This window comes from Harmonia axyridis, chromosome 6 (assembly GCF_914767665.1).
Source record: "Harmonia axyridis chromosome 6, icHarAxyr1.1, whole genome shotgun sequence".
In the NCBI taxonomy this organism is placed as follows: domain Eukaryota; kingdom Metazoa; phylum Arthropoda; class Insecta; order Coleoptera; family Coccinellidae; genus Harmonia; species Harmonia axyridis.
In genome coordinates, this window is record NC_059506.1 from 17,439,137 (window position 1) to 17,457,224 (window position 18,088).

At 33.4% G+C, this 18,088-nt stretch overlaps 1 protein-coding gene across 4 annotated transcripts in view; it reads right to left on the reverse strand.

The window, feature by feature from the left end:
• Positions 1 to 18,088, reverse strand: part of LOC123682893 (protein spinster) — a 103,738-nt gene that overhangs the window by 17,058 nt on the left and 68,592 nt on the right. For all 4 annotated transcript variants that reach the window (XM_045621707.1, XM_045621705.1, XM_045621706.1 and 1 more), the window contains exons 2-4: positions 7,088 to 7,284; positions 5,137 to 5,288; positions 1,347 to 1,547 (exon numbers count right to left, since the gene is read on the reverse strand). In XM_045621707.1, coding sequence (XP_045477663.1) covers positions 1,347 to 1,547; positions 5,137 to 5,288; positions 7,088 to 7,284 — 550 coding nt within the window. The remainder of the gene's footprint in view (positions 1 to 1,346; positions 1,548 to 5,136; positions 5,289 to 7,087; positions 7,285 to 18,088) is intronic.

Consider the following 18,088-nt stretch of genomic DNA (forward strand, 5'->3'; position numbering starts at 1 on the left):
CTACAAATAAATTCCTAACAAAAACTGAAACATTTTTTGCCGATTATCCTGCGACGTTTTTCTCCACTTCCCCCCCTTAAGGGGCGCCAAAATATTTTCGGCACGCGGGCGTTGATGATCCTTGCGGGGGCCCTGGATTTTCGGGCCCATTTTAAGAAAAAAACTTGATATGAACATATGACCTAAACGTCTTACCTTTTGAGATGTAGGGTGGTGAAGTTTAAAAAAAAAATCATTTATTAATTGGTCTTGATATTGATGATGTTAGATAGTTATTAGGGCTGTTTCCATCATCTCAGAGTCAAGCTCTCAATAAGAGGCAGAAGGACAGACATAATCTCCAATAGAGCAAGCCAAGCACTCATAAGAGAAAGATGATAGAAACAGCCCAAATAACTATCTAAGAAATCATTTATTATTAATATCTACAATACTACTTCAGATATTTTAATGAAATTTGTCATATATGTATGCACTACGGATCAAGAGGCATTTTTAATGTATCAATTTTTTTTTAAATTTTCACCAGTGGCGTACGTACGTAATTCGACCTGCCTATTTTGGCAGACATTGATGGTATGCCACAGATTTTCTTGACATAAAAATTATTTTTGAAATTCTCAATCATTTCTTACCGAAGTTGATCACTTGACTTTTTTCAATCCGATGCACAGTTTTCGCTTAAAAAAATAAACATCGTTTCTCTGCATGATCATCGTTAATACACACATATGACAATATCACCATAAAGAGACATAAGTAGATTTTATTTGTTTTAGATGAAACCCGTGCGTCGGACAATTGCTCATAATTGAATACAGATTTCATTTCATTTTATTTTTGAAAAATTCACCACCCTGTATCTCAAAAGTAAAGACGTTCGAGGCATATATTCATATGAAGTTTTTTTCTTGAAATGGGTCCAAAAATCACCCCCATAAATGTTGAAATTCAATTAGGAAACAACCTGTATAAATCCAAACGAATATTCAATATGAAAAATTCCTTCATATAAGAACATTCTACGCCACTGGATAATTTTGCCAGGACACATTTACCTTATTCGAAACATTACATCATCTCGACTTCAATACCTTAAAATTAATACAATGAATTAAATATAAATATTACATCTTGACGAAATGCCATATTCATAAAGATCGTTTGAGGACGAGCGCTCAAAAAATATAGAAAGCACCGACGAAAATTACGAAGAAACCGTATTCCTGTTTATACTAACTGCAGCAGCTCTCCAAACAATAAGAATTCTTAGCTTCTACGATTTTCATTTTCCAAAGTGAATCACAAGTAAATAAATTTCGGAAATTCATCTCAGGGTTACTCACTTCTTAATTATATCTACGAGATCTTCCTTGTACGTTGTGGCCTCCAGATGACTGCCTTCGCTCTCTCCTCTAACAGGATCCTCCAAGACGTAGTAAACCAGGATTACGGCCATTATGCCAAGGGCAGGGGTAACCCTCAAGGCCCATTCCCAGGAACCCATTAATTTCGAAGTTTCTGATCCAACGATATAACCCAAACCACTGAAGAAATAACAAATTATGTAATTAATTCACGATGAGAATAAATACTGAGTCTGAGTTACCTACATAATTCAACTTTTTATTTTGTTCATTTTTTCGTATTAGTTCTTAATATATATAGGAAAACCCCTACACAGAGATTTATCTTTTTCTATGGACCGAAATTGTACAATCATCTGTCACACGATATAAAAACTTCAATAGATTATTATCAATGTACAGGGTGGGCAAATAAGCGAGGTAAGCGGCTATATCTCAGGATCCACTTATTTATTTATTTATTTATTTGTTACAAACGGCAGAGCCAATTTTCCAAGATATACAGCATTATATAATTCTTAAAATATAATACAATCAACAAAAAAAAAAAAAAAATGTTTAACCCTAGAGAGAAAAAAAACATCAAAGAGAAAAAAATGAAAAGAACAGTTAACAAATTCAAGTAGTCTCAAAATATCTTTTGAGACTGAAAATAGATATCTGAAATGGATCAATTTCAGATGCATTTGCCCCCTTTATCGCTCTTTCAATAGGATTGTTCATGGCATAGTTAGTGGGGTTATCGTAAAGACTTGCGGTAAAAAATTTTGCCACTAAAGTATACAAGAGAACACACTGGAAATTGTTTTGAAGTTCATACCTCTACCGCTAGGGGGCGTAATAGCTACCGTAGAGTAGAAAAATGAATTTTACTCGAAAATGTTTCATATGAAGTTGAAGAAAAAATATCATCACTGTAATCCTTGGAAAATTCTCTATCTTTTTGAATTGCCACTTTCGATTTTACGACATCAAATAAGGGTAGGCGAAAGGGAGAAATCTGACAGATTGAAACGACTGTAACTTCAGTTTGGCTCAACATTTTTGACCAAATTAGATCTCGTCTGAAAGATAATATCTTGTTGATTGAGGACAAAATATAGTCATGATAAATTTGTTTTTGCTGCTTTCGATAGGGGGCGCTAAGTCAGAAGTTCATTGTTTTGTTCATTTTACTCTGAAATTTCAAATGTAATGATAGGATTTTCTTAACAGAAACAGAAGTTCTATCAAATTTGCATGAAAAAACCTGAAGGTCGCAAAGCGATAATTTCTGCCGTTCTGAAGTTATGGCCGAAAGAAGATATTCTTCAACTGATGCACTGCGAAAAACCAAATTGTGTCTTTAAGTTCTGACAGAAACAGAAATCCCATCAAATTTGTATGAAAAACCCAAAAGGTCGCAAAGCGATAGCTTCAGGCGTTTTGGAGTTATGGCTGAAAGAAGACACAATTTAGTTTTTCAGTGCATCAGTTGATGAATATCTTTTTTCGTCCATAACTCCAGAACGCCTGAAGCTATCGCTTTGCGACCTTGTAGTTTTTTCATACAAATTTGATGGGATTTCTGTTTCTGTCAGAACTTAAAGACACAATTTGGTTTTTCGCAGTGCATCAGTTGAAGAATATCTTCTTTCGGCCATAACTTCAGAACGGCAGAAATTATCGCTTTGCGACCTTCAGGTTTTTTCATGCAAATTTGATAGAACTTCTGTTTCTGTTAAGGAAATCCTATCATTACATTTGAAATTTCGGAGTAAAATGAACAAAACAATGAACTTCTGACTTAGCGCCCCCTATCGAAAGCAGCAAAAACAAATTTATCATGACTATATTTTGTCCTCAATCAACAAGATATTATCTTTCAGACGAGATCTAATTTGCTCAAAAATGTTGAGCCAAACTGAAGTTACAGTCGTTTCAATCTGTCAGATTTCTCCCTTTCACCTACCCTTATTTGATGTCGTAAAATCGAAAGTGGCAATTCAAAAAGATAGAGAATTTTCCAAGTATTTCAGTGATGATATTTTTTCTTCAACTTCATATGAAACATTTTCGAGTAAAATTCATTTTTCTACTCGACGGTAGCTATTACGCCCCCTAGCGGTAGAGGTATGAACTTCAAAACAATTTCCAGTGTGTTCTCTTGTATACTTTAGTGGTAAATTTTTTACCGCAAGTCTCTACGATGAGTGGATCCTGAGATATAGCCGCTTACCTCGCTTATTTGCCCACCCTGTATAAAGACTCAATTAAAAAAATTCATATTTAAATATAGAAATATACGAGACATCTTCTGAAAAAATAAAAATACAAAAAAAAATCCTGCCATTTCATTTGTTTCTCTCCGCTTAGTATGAAAAGGAAAAATAATTCATGAAAATTCCAAACTACGAGGTCCATCTTTCTCACTTTTACTATTTTTGTAATTTTTGTTTCCATTATTGTGTATAAGTTATGTACCTCACATGCTGTGCTACTGCTGATTCAGCAGGTTTATTTTACACCAAACTCAGGTCCAATCAGAAAGCAGATGACACCACAATACAAGCATACCAATTGCTTATGCGGGTCAGCTGTTTTCTGAAGTGGAATCACAAAAAGCGTACAATTTCAATTATTCTCTTACAACTACTGAGACTCACAGTTAAATTACTTTTCCCAAATAACTTATATACAGGGTGGCCATTTGAAAACGAAACAGACGAGATTACAGACGAAATAAAGTTTTCGATAGAAATGCTCGGACAGGTCGATTTCTGTTTCGAGAGGGGAAAACTTAAGATGTAGGTTACGGACGCATAGCGCTTCAACCCTTGCTGCTACAACCCCCACCCCCAATTTTTGAATAGGGAAGATGGGGTGAGTGATACCTCAATTTAAAGGCATTTTTATACTGATTTCAGCACAGTAATTGTTTTTTCATTTTATGCATTAGTTCTCGAAATATTCATGCGTTAGTTAGTTAGGAAGGAAGCCACAGTCATGGTTGTTTTGAAGCTCAAAATGTCGATTTTTCACAAAACACTACAAGTGCCATGAAAACACCACTTCATTTTCAAATACTTAGTTAAGAATATTTCGAGAACTAATGCATAAAATGAAAAAACAATTACTGTGCTGAAATCAGTATAAAAATACCTTTCAAATGAGGTATCACTCACCCCATCTTCCCTATTCAAAATTTGGGGGTGAGGGTTGTAGTAGCAAGGGTTGAAGCGCTATGCGTCCGTAACCTACATGTTGTCCCCCTCGAAACAGAAATCGACCTGTCCGAGCATTTCTATCGAAAAACTTTATTTCGTCTGTAATCTCGTCTGTTTCGTTTTCAAATGGCCACCCTGTATATTCTTAAATTGCTTCTCCCAAATAAATTATATGTATAAAAATTTATGTAAATTATATGTATATGTGTAATATTTTTTGAATGAATTATATTTTATTCTAATATGCATTGTATTCCTTGAAGAAAAATATTTTTCGAAATTGAAATTGGAAACATTGCCAAAGATAGCAATACAAAAATGTTTACAGCAATGTTTGAAGTAATCATATCTCATTTAAATTAATTTGAAGATTAATTGATAAGAGTAGTTTTTCCTCCACGATTTCGTGCCAACCTGTCGTAGCGTATTGATTGTGGAAATTTTCTTATATATCTTATAATTATATCTTATATTCTCCTATTTTCCCTATTTTCTTATAATAACCAAAATATTTTTAAACGTCTTGAACTAAAAAAAATTACAGAAAAAATGTTGGAACTTACCTTCCTACAGGTATTGCAAAATAAAAGAGAGCCAACATTTTCGATCTCATATCACCACAAAATAGATCACTGATTATCGTAGGAGCAATGGTGGAATAACTGGCTTCACCAATACCCACTAGTCCTCTGAAAAGTAGGAACCACCAGTAATTCTGAAAAGATGAGGAAATAGGTAATTGCAAGACAAAGAATCTCATTTTATTCCCTAATTATTATCAACCCAAGTCATCCATATTTATAACCAGACATAACAGTTGTATACAATTTTTTCGTTGTGAAATTTTAATTGATTCAAAGTCTTCATTGGGAATAATGCGACCTAATTATCACCCATTGAAGACATTCGATGTAGTTAACACGGCTTCAAGGTGTTAATAACACCGATAATTTTCTAGTTAGTTTCAAATAGTGGATAACAATTGAATTTCAAATGTACGTGATTTTCTGACATAATTATAAGATCAAGGGTTTTCCAATAATATTTTATTTTGATAAAAAGAAAAACGAAAATATTTCAAGAGAAATTAATTATTTCATTGTGAGGAAGAAGGTATGCCATTAACGATAGAAGACGATATCAGCCAAATGGTTCGATAACGAATTCAATTCCCCGGTCTGATGCATGGATGGCGATGCTAGTATTAAATCCATATGATTTTTAGTTAGTACCAACTTTCAATCATGAGCGAGGAAAAACACAACAGTCAGCTGGCAAGGTTATGGCATCAGAATTCTGGGATGCGCAAGGTATAATATTCATTGATTACCACCAAAAGGGCCAGATCATCAACAGCAATTCTTATTTAGCGTTATTGGATCGTTTGAAGAATGAAATCGTTAAAAAACGAAGAAAAATGAAGAAAAAAAGGTGATGTTTCATCAAGACAATGCGCCGTGTCAGAAATGAAAAAAAATGGCAAAAAAATTGCACAAATTGCATGAATTGGGCTCCGAATTCTTCTGCATCCACCGTATTCGTCAGATCTGTCACCCAGCGACTTTTTCCTATTCTCAGACCTCAAAAGAATGCTCGCTGGAAAGAAATTCAGCGCCAATGAAAAAGTAATCGCCGAAACTGAGGTTTATTTTGAAGCGAAAGATAAATCTTACTACAAAAATGGTATCGAAAATGAGGAAGATCGCTATAATCGCTGTATCACCCTCGAAGGCAACTATATTGAATAATTAAATCGAATTTCACCAAAAAAATTGGTTTTACCATGGAAGACCGGGGACTTTTCTATTGATCTGTTACAACAGCAATATTCTCAGTTATTCTTGAAGGACGCATACGGTTTCGATTCTTCACATCATTAACTTATCCTATCAGCTCATATTTTTCCACCAGTTTCACTACTGCCGTCGGAGAAGGTGCTTCAGGACGGGCCAAAAGTGTTATTATGTTATTTATTAATTATTGGAAAACCCTTTAGTAGTATATTCCCCCTGCGAAAGGGTTGCAATATGCCTGAGCATCCTTTCAATAAGATGCTGAATCTGTTGAAAATGTATGCAAAGTGCAAATGTACGAATTTTTACATTCAAGATTGTATTTGGATGGTTTTTGTAATAAAAAAAATGAGAAGTGTAAAAGTGTATCTGTGAAGAATGTGTTTCTCAATAATGAAAGTCAACATAACATTTCAAAAATATGATTAAAAGTTTGCTATTTAGCAAGGGTTACTATTCAGTTTCTGAATATATGAATGATTCCGAGTTGGTGTTGTGGTCTTGTAATCACTAATTATTAATTATTTGCTATTTCTTCTCTTTCTATTTTGTTGCTTTTCTTTGAATCATTTATATTTGACTTGTCCTATACTGTACTGTCTTAATGGATCAATAAAGTTTATTTATTTATTTATTTATAATATTAACAGAACAACCACGACATTGTTGCTCATGTTGAAATAAAAGAAGGACTTATATACTTGATTTCTATTTGACTTACCGTCATGAATGATCCGGCTAGGGTTGTCAAGCTCCAAAGGAAGACACCAGCCGTCATTATCAGTTTCCGACTGTATCGATCTCCAAGATAGCCGAAGATCGGGGCAAAAATCATATAAGTAAAAACGAAGACCGTCTGCAGAAGGCCTCCCCGCTTATGATCAATAGAAAAATGCTTTTCAATGTCTGGTAGGATCCCTGAAAAAAGAAAGTTATGAGTTTAATAAATAGAAAAATGTTTCTAAACAATGGATTTATTTGTTGGCTCCGGAAGTAAAGGTAAATAAATAATGATGGACGATATCGTGATTTGAAAATCACGTTGTGAATGGTGACTGCGATTTTTCAATAGGTATCAGTGATTTTAAATCGTGATCTGATCACGGTTTCAAAATAATTTCTGATACACCTACCTGAGGTTTTTGTTTAAGAAATGGATGAACATCGGGGAAATTTTTAATTTGTTTATATTGAAATAATATATAAATAAATAATAATAATATACATATATAAATAAGTTTAAAAGTTGTAGAACGAATACCCTAATGATAACTAGCATGGAGAATTTTACCACATCTTCTCCATATCATTAATTTCAGGCCAGAAATAGGGAATCCAATCCCGCAAATGCGGGATTCCTCTGAAATTGTGCGGGATCAAAATTGTGGGATTTTCCATGCGGGATTCCTCTGAAATTGTGCGGGATCAAAATTGTGGGATTTTCCATGCGGGATTTGAGGGATTCAATTTTTAAATTGCATATAAGACAATAAAAGCGCAAACGTCTTTTGAAACGTCTCAGAAAGCAATAAACCACTCATAAGTTACAGACGAAGATGCAACACTAGTTGTATTAGTTAGTTCATTGAAATCGAGAATGAAAACTTCAAAATCTGACAATTGAATATTTTTTGAGCCACAGACAACATGGATATTTACAAATATTAAATCTGAATTTTCTCAAGTTGATTTGAATGGAATTGCTTGGAATAAATAAAAAACTATCACTATATTTACATGTTCGGATTCGGAATAGATTGGGCATTCAGAAAATATGGGAAAATAAAATGAAAACTTTTCTGTTTTCTAGAAAACCGGAAGTTCAAATGAAGAAACAATTAGTGAGAAATTGTCACTGGACCTGTCAAATTTGCAAGAATTTTTTTTTTTTTTGAAAATGGTTTTTATTCAATAACTTTCTATACCTGGGTTCGATAGTATTTCCGATAACATATTTGGATAGCCCGTGAAAAATACTATCATAGTGATGAGTCACTTTTCAATAACGCCCAAAGGATAAGCCACAAAATCCAGTGACCCGCACAGGTGAAACACCCTCTACGTAGGCACTTTTCTTTTTATTCGAGATTCTACAGATTTCATAAATTAAACTTTGAACATTTTAGTGGTTATGGGTTTATCTTGAACTGTTCGCCTGAACGGTTTGAAATGTACTAGAAATAAAGAACTAAGAGAAAAGATTCAATATTTGATTATACTGAGAAAGTAAAACCTTGACAGTTTGAATAACAATTAATAAATCATCTTCTTTATTGTTCGAGCTGGAATTCACTCATAATATATGTAACTGCTAAAATTTTCAATTATCTGCTGAAATATTTTTCGAATCGGTAGTATTCGATTAATCTATAATTTTGAAATAATGATGAAAGTTATAAATACTGTTCAAAAAGAAATAACAGAAGGAAAGTCTTCACTTTCTTCAGTAATACAGTGAGGAAAACCAAATGTAACTGTACATATTTATGGGAAATCCGGAAAAACATCAAATTTAAATTTTTATTCTTCGTAAAAATGCGAGAACCCTAGTTTCTACCTCCGAAAACCCAAATTTTTCAAATGGGAAGTAAGCGCTTCTGATACATCCTGTGAAAGGTATCTTCTTTCTCTATTTAGAAGCGTTATTGCTATCAAGATTGTTCAGGCCTTTCAAATGTTTTATCACAAGCCCGTTCTTCATATTGGAAAAATTGAGGCATGTATTTGTCTTTCGAAGGAGGACGAAGTTAGGATTCGCATTTTATGAAGACGAATGACAATTTGAAATATAAACTTGACGTGTTTCGGGATTTTCCATAACAATGTACAGTAACCGAGATAATGAATTTATTTCATTTAGCTTTTTCCCACTGTATATGTTTAATGAAAATAATTTGAAATTGAACATTCGTTCAATTTCAAGATATTTCCATTCGGAAAAAACCTTGAATTGACTCGGAATTTAATTTCCATATTTCAGTATCGTAATGAGTTCGTTACAGTTCTAAAAACAGTGCGATAATGAACTCATTACAGCATCGTTTTCAGTTATATTTTTCGTTTTGTGGTTGTCTATACTGACTTCCAATTTCCAATACTATCAAATTTCAACAAACGTTAATTATTGTCAATATAATACAATTTGGATATGGTGAAATGATTTTCAACAATATTCGGTATTTCTCTTAATTCTGATGTCGTTAAATCGATTTCGTCAGACATAATTCACGAATTTAATGCGTAATTGTAAATTATCTCAAAATTTGAAACGTACAATTCATATTCAAATTCCGTAATCTGTCAATTTCCGTTACTGTCACACCAACCGCCAAGATATAATACAAAATTAACTAGGATATATAATCTGAATTTTTCATTAAATTTCCAGAATATTTCACAAAACTTGTCTGAAATAGAGAAAATATCGTCTAATATTCGTTTGCAGAAGGTTATTCCAACACAACACAACAATTTAATCATATAAATAACAATTAATATAAAATTTAAATTTTAATTTCGATTCGAATGAGAAAAGTCAGAGAATTTTTCGCACTTATTCAGATTTCTGTTTATGATATTTTTTCAGAATATTTCACACGAACCTTATAGTTATAAACACGAATCTGAAGTTAACTTGCAAAGTGGCATACCATAAACCATAGAACGATACTTTCTGCATAATGTGATCTATCACATTCTTGGTAAAAAATTTCTTTGAGGAAACGGAGATCATATACAAGCATAAAAATAGAAGTCCCTTTTGAAACCATTAAAGAATCGGAACCAAATTGAGAGAACAACATTCTGCTCTTAAATTATAATATAAAATCGATGTTTCAACTGTACAAATGTTTCGGAAAATGATGCTGCTCTTTCTTTGAACTAGATACCTCAAAAAAAAAAAAATGCCAAAAAAATTTGTTCCATTCTTCATCATTGGAGCAAATCCAATCATTTCTCGGTTCAAAAATCGAAAATGTAAGATGAGGACCAGATGATCATCAAGAACAAGCAAGCAGCGCGTAAAAATATTAATTTTAAAATATTTGGAATCAATAGCAGTTGAACAAGCAATTATTGCCGAAATGAAAACTCCTTTGAATTTATTCTACGTGGATATGGTTTTGTTGAATAAATATTTATCTATTTTATCCGCGAGAGATAAGATAAGATTGAATTGTAAAAGGAATTTCCATTCAATTTTGCTATATTACTTTGAGTATATAGCATTACAACACTTTTCAAGATAACATATATAGTTGAAATTAGCAGGAATATATGATTTTTAACAAGTCATTGAGATAATTGATCAGCCAAGGATATACCTCCTCAAATTAAATTCAAAATAAGATAATATAATGTTAATAATGTTATGATTTTCGAAATGTACCTCTGTTCAAATTGAAAATCATATTCTATGAAACTTCTATTCTTCAAGCAATCATTCAATGCATCCTAAATTTGCATATGATTAGGTATTGAAAATATTTTATTCAAATTTGTCAATAACAGGAAAATACAGTTGAAATGAGTAACCTTCCCATAATGTAAACAAATATGCTAATTATTCTGGACGTATATATTAGGCCAATTGAAAAGTCCTCGGTCTGATGAACAGATGGCGGTGCTAGTATTAAATCCATATGATTTTTAGTTAGTACCAACCTTCAAACGATACGTGTCAAAATTTGACAGCAGTCCCACCATTTGTTGGTGAGATATTGAGTTGTGGGTGTAACTACTTTTGTTATTTGAAAAAAGATGGAAAAAAAAGAATTTCGTGTGCTGATAAAATATTACTTTTTGACGGGAAAAAAAAAATTGAAGCAAAACCTTGGCTTAATGAACAGTTTCCGGGGTCTGCACCAGGAAAATCAACCTTCATTGATAGGTATGCTAAGTTTAAACGTGGTGAAATAAGCACCGAAGACGACGAACGCAGTGGACACCCAAAAGGGGCTGGCACCGACGAAAAATCAAAAAAGTTCACACTATAATTTTAAATGACTGTAAAGTGAAGTTGATCGAGATAGCAGACATTGTGAAGATATCATCTGAACGTGTACATTAGATCATTCACGAATATTCATACATGAGAAAGCTGTGTGCAAATTGGGTGTCGCGCAAGGTCACAATCGATATAATGCAACAACGTGATAATGATTCTGAGCAGTATTTGAAGATGTTTGAGTGCAAGAAACCTGAATTTTTGCGTTAATATGTGACAATGGAAATATCGAAATATGGCTCTATCATTTCACACCAGAGTCCAATCGACAGTCATCTGAGTGGACTGCACACGATGAACCGAATCCAAAGCGAGGAAAAACACAACAGTCAGCTGGCAAGGTAATGGCATCAGTATTCTGGGATGCACAAGGTATAAAATTCATTGATAACCTCCAAAAGGGCCAGACCATCAACAGCGATCATTATATAGCGTTATTGGATCGTTTAAGGGATGAAATCGTTAAAAACGGTCCCATTTGAAGAGAAAAAAGGTGCTGTTTCATCAAGACAATGCGCCGTGTCACAAATCAATGGAAAGAATGGCAAAAATGCATGAATTGGGCTTCGAATTGCTTCTGCATCCACCGTATTCGCCAGATCTGGTCCCCAACGACTTTTTCCTGTTCTCAGACCTCAAAAGAATGCTCGCTGTTAAGAAATTTAGCGCCAATGGAGAAGTAATCACAGAAACTGACTTAGAAGCGAAAGACAAATCGTACTACAAAAATGGTATCGAAAAGTTGGAAGATCGCTATAATCGCTGTATCGCCCTCGAAGGCAACTATGTTGAATATTAACATCGAATTTGGCAAAAAAAATGTGTTTTACTATGGTAGACCGGGGATTTTTCAATCGGCCAGTTATTCCAATGAATTGATGTGAATGGAAATTTTTTTATTTGGAAACTGCTAATATTTCCCACAGTCAGGAGAAAAATCGAAGAAAAAACAACAAATGATAAAAAAGTATCTCAGTAATAATAAAGGGTTTTCCATAAGAGGTTTCAATTTTAAACTGATACTTATACAGTCTTGTATTTTCCGAGTCCCAAATGCGACAATTCTACTTATTAACGTAGCCTCCGAGGTGAAAATGGGCCTCATCACTGAAGATGATTCGTCAATGAAAGTCCCGAACATTTTGATGCATTTCAACTACTCTTTCAGCGAAAATATGACGTAGCTAGCGATCGACCGACTTGAGTTCCTGTGTTAACTTCCTTTGCGAACTCAAGCTCCTAAGTGTTTATGCAACACACAGTGTAACGTCATTTATGGAATGCCTAATTCCCAATTATCGAGGAGAAATCGAGAAATCTGGGTTAACACCAACACTACGGGCTGCAGCGGCAATATTCTCATTTTTCTTGAGCGACATACACGGTTTCGATTCTTCACACTAACTCGTCCCAGCAGGTCAAAAAAAAAAAATAAAATTTCGCCGCCCTGCTTTGCCTAATTTATAAGAATTTTTTCAAAGGAGCCTCTGTTATTTCTCCTAGGCATCTTTTCAATTTCATATGAAATCGTATTTTTCAATTTGCAAACACCTTGTCAAATTTATCAAACGTCGTTTTGTCGATTTCATCAAAAAGCGACGCACACTATTTCTCTATTGCTGGCCGAGAATGTGCTTCGCGACGACCCAAAAGTGCTTTAGTTTAGAACTGATACTGCAAAATTTTCATAATTTTTGTGGTGAATTTTAAAAATTTCAATGAGTTGTTGAAGCCTGTATCGTTTCATTTTTAGTAATGGCGTAATGGCAGCTACCTAAATAGCGGGGTGAAAAGCTTTATTAATATGACTCGCTCTGCTCGCCGAAGGGGCTCCGCCCCTTGGACCCCGTCACTATGCCGGTAGATCCTTCACTGGGTATCCCTCTAGAAAATGAAAGATTTTTTTCGGAAACCTTGTATCGTTAGCTGATTTCAGACGATTCACTCGGTATACTATGCTGATTCTAGGGTGGAATTCTATATTATTTTTTTTTTCCTAGAACATACCGTTTGGCCCTTGCTCACATGAAAATATTTGATGCAAATAACTTTCCATGACGACAAATCAAGGGCGGTCCTAGCCTTAAATTTTGAGGGGGTTCGCCGTTATGAGCTTCGAGTATTTCTATGGGACCAAATCCCAGATTATACCGATATCAAGCCTTACCTCTCAAAAATATTTATATTTAGATATTCATATGAATATTTATATAAGGCGTACAACTTTGCGTCCGCCGTTTTGCAATAGATGGCTGTAACGGTAAGTGGTAGTAGAAATAAATATATCGTAGATGTCATACAATAAGTTTAGGTATTTGTGAACATAACGCCATTGACATGTTAGTCGATTTGTGTCTGCATCATAAAGTTATTCACGATCAACCATGTTAGCTTACGAGCCAAATTCTCGTCATTTGCGGGAGGTTTCAATTTTCTACTAAAATATATAGTGAGAACGATATTGGTGGAAGAACGTACCAACGATATTGTTTATGTCTAGGTTTAGTTATTTTCTGGTACATCAGTAAAATGGCTTGTTCCGTTTGATTAAATAAATAAAGAAATAGATGAGTGGTTTCAACGCTTCAAGAATGGTGATTTTGATGTCGAAGACCAGCATCGCGGTGAAAGAGAGAAGTTTTTTGAAGATGCAGAATTGGAGGCAATAATTGATCAAGACTCATGTCAAACGCAACAATAATTGTAGGATCAATAGGAGTGTCACTAAAAGCCATTTCAAAACGCCTGAAAGTCATAGGAATGACTCAGAAACAAGGAAATCGGGTGCGGTACGAGTTAAAGCCGCGAGGTGTTTGAACGACGTTTATTTACTTGTGAACAGCTGCTTGCAAGACAAAGACGGAAGGGGTTTCTGCATCGGATTGGGACTGGAGACGAAAAATGGATTCATTACGATAATCCCAAGCGCATAAAATCATGAGGATATCCTGACAATGCTTTCACATCGACGGCCAAACCGAATATTCACGGTTCTAAGGTCATGCTCAGTATTTGGTGGGACCAGCTCGGCGTAGTGTATTATGACTGAAAGAATCACAGGCGATCGTTATCGAACGCAATTAATGCGTTTGTACCGAGCATTGAAAAACAAACCGTCGCTATACAACGAGAGAGAAGATGAATTGATTTTACTGCATGACAATGCTCGACCCCATGTTGCGAAAGTAGTCAAGATATACTTGGAAACGTTAAAATGGGAATTCCTACCCCACAACCCTACCCGACGTATTCTCCAGACGTTGCTCCCACGGACTATCACTTGTTTCAACTAATAGCACACGGCCTGGCTGACCAACACTTCCGATCTTATGAAGAAGTAAAAACTTGAATCGATTCGTGGATCGCTTCAAAAGATGACCAGTTTTTTCAATTCGTACGCTGTCCGAAAGATGGGAGAAAGTAGTGACCAGCGATGGGCAATACTTTGAATTATAAATGTATAACCAGTTTTTTACAATAAAGCCTCGAATTTCGCAAAAAAAGTTTTACCCTTATGTATTTGTTGTATTATAATAGCATTATTTACTAATCAGGGTCTTAACCATTCGGGTAGAAATTTTAAAAAAAATTAGATTGTTTAATATGAAAAAAGAAGACAATTGGCAACTACATCACAAAATCTAATTTGGTCTTTAAAACTTTGAACCCTTTGAAAATCTTGTAATCACAGCGTCCTCGTCAACATCAATGTCCCTATAAATGTTCAGGACGACAAAATACTCCATAAAAATGGAAGCAAACTACTAAATATGTCGTTTTCCACTGAATCTTATTATTATCCTCTATGATAGAAGAACTTTATTCAAATCAACAGAATTTTCTCACACCAAAATATCACAGCGATATATATCGATATTCTACTCTTACATATTTCGATAGTGTCAGAAAATATCGCTACAATATATAGATATCGATAGTTTTCTGACCTTTGCCCACCCCTAGTGTGGATTTGCCGAACGCAGTCATAACCATAAACAAAGATTTCTCTATGATCATAATTGTCAGTCACACGCATGTCTTAAAATTTTGTTGAAATATAAATCGTATATTGTATTCTTTAATAATGAATAAAAAATAACCGATATCAACCAAATTCTCAGATCTCATTTTTCCAGAAATGGCAATTTCTTTCTTTGAAGAATTTGGGAGAAATGAATGATCAAAATGTGAGCGTCAGTCTTTCAAGAAAGTTATTCATGCGTATAGGTTTGTAAAAAATTTTTAGAGAATATTGAATAATAATATAATCCCAACATTAAGATTTTAAATTAGCACATTTCTTCTTTATAGAGACATGTATGATGCATAAGTCCAAATTTAATTGATGATTGGGTGGGAAAAATTGACAAAAAAAGTTTATGTTTGTTAGTTAAGTTGTAATCCTTTTTATGGTCCTTTTTTTTGTTTATTTAATAGTTACAATAGACAATTATTAGCATATTTTTCTCTGAATTTCAACTTTGAAAGAAAATTTGTCGTTTTATGTCTTGCCGATGAAAATATTGATATTCTTGTAAGTCAATTCAAAATTAATAATAGATATATTTTAAGGGCTATCATTCCATTGGATATTTACTTGTGGGCCCTAAAATGAAGTTACATTTATTCAATTGACTCATTAATAGAAATACTACCTGAAATAAAGAAATTGCATTCAATGTTTATTTTCAGTTTTGACAAATATGGAATTTACATAATCGTTCGATAAGATCTATGAAAAGACCTACAGTGAGATTTTTGTTTTAGGAATATTCAGTATAGCTGTAATAAACAAACTGAAAAGAGGCAGAATGAATAATAGATCTACCTTTCGGATACCCATATCTGAGAAATCAGGTTATAAGAAGTCCCTCATTTCCAAGGTTTATCAATACATTTTTCAGTTGAGCAGCAAATTATTCTTCTATTCCATATTTTGTGAAGAAATACAATATAATTGCAACAATTTGAAGGACCTATTGGAAATTCCTGACGAACTAAGGAGTTTTTTAGTATCTGAAGATTGTATTGATGCTATGTTATAGAACGAGACTTGTGGCTCTGGGTGAATTAAACAGGGCAATTTATGTCCTATATAGTAAATAAAATTTTGATAGATAAAAGTTTCAAAAGATCAACAATTGATCATAGTATTTACATAAATCAAAAAATAACTGGCTTACTATTGTTGCATTGTACATGGATGACTTTTTTGTTTTAATTAATGTTAATTCTGAATGAATTTTCTGATAGAAAATTTTGTGGTAAAGAAATTAGGGGAAGCTAAAAAATGATTAGGGATGAATATTACTAGAAATTATGGAAAAGGTAGTAAAGCTATCGATTATATTCTTCAAATATGTATTTCAATAATTCAACATGTCTGATTGTGAACATGTGAAAACTAAATTGAATTTTGATTCAACAAAAGAGAGTTGTAATGATGAACCATATAAGAAATTAATAGGTTTATTAATATCTTCAGCAGTATTAACTAGTCCTGATATAGCATACTCTGTTAATTTCTTGAGTCAATTTAATAATTATCTCATTGTTGAACACTGGAAAAGTGCAAAACTCATTTCAAGATACAAAGATCATTGTTCAATTTTTACTTCAGTCAAAAGGAACTGACTATTTGAAATCGGTACTAAAATTGTATCGGCCAATACTATTGACCCATATTAGTGGGTTCGAATAACTACATTGACTTGATTTTTTCAAATGTTAACTTTGGATCTGAATCAATGAATAATTTAATTCTTACCAAAATGAAAATCAATGAATAAATCAGTAGGATAGCATTTTTGAAATGGCCATATAGCACCTATTCCTATAACGATTAAAAAATTGGAAACTTTAGTGAACAAATAGGTAGGTATCTACATTTTTATACAAATTTGATCATTCATTCATGACATGGAAATTTTCAATAAATAGTTGCTTTTTAAAGTATTTTATACCTTCATTGAATTGCTGGAAAATTGATACCAATTTCGAAAGTGACTGCCATGTTAAAATTCTTCATATACTGAATGATCCTTCAAAATTTATTTCTGTCGTAACATTTTGACTAGTATTTCAACTGATATATTCCATACGTCATTGAAATCAATATCTTCAAAGTACTATTCGAAAGACTTATAATGGAATTTAGAAGAATATGTCTTTCTCGATTTCATAGTCATATATGATATGATGCATAAGTCCAAATTTAATTAATTCACACCTGAAGTGAATGTTATTTTTAGAAATATTCAGTATAGCTATAATAAACCAACTAAAAAGAGACATAATGAATAGACTTGCCTTTCAAATACCCATGGCCTATGTTACCTCATAAGCAATTACCTACAATATCTTATCTTGGTGAAACCTTTTTGAGAAATCAGGTTATAAGTTTGAGAGTCTCTAATTTCCAAGGCTTATTAATACATGTTTCAGTTGAGTGGAAAATAATATAACAGGGTATATATAGTTGAAATTATTAGTATGAAAGATTTGACTTATTCATTATAAATTCAACAGCACTGCACTCAAATTCTTCAAAAATGGAGTGGTCACTTATATTTTTGCACTCCTCTGTCGTAAAAGTGTATATTTTAGATATTCAAAAAACTCATGGAAACTTTTGACTGTTATCTGACTAACTTGGCTCTTTTTTTTCCAGTATTAAAGCCAATTGTGAATGATCTATAAGGAGTCTTTCTATCT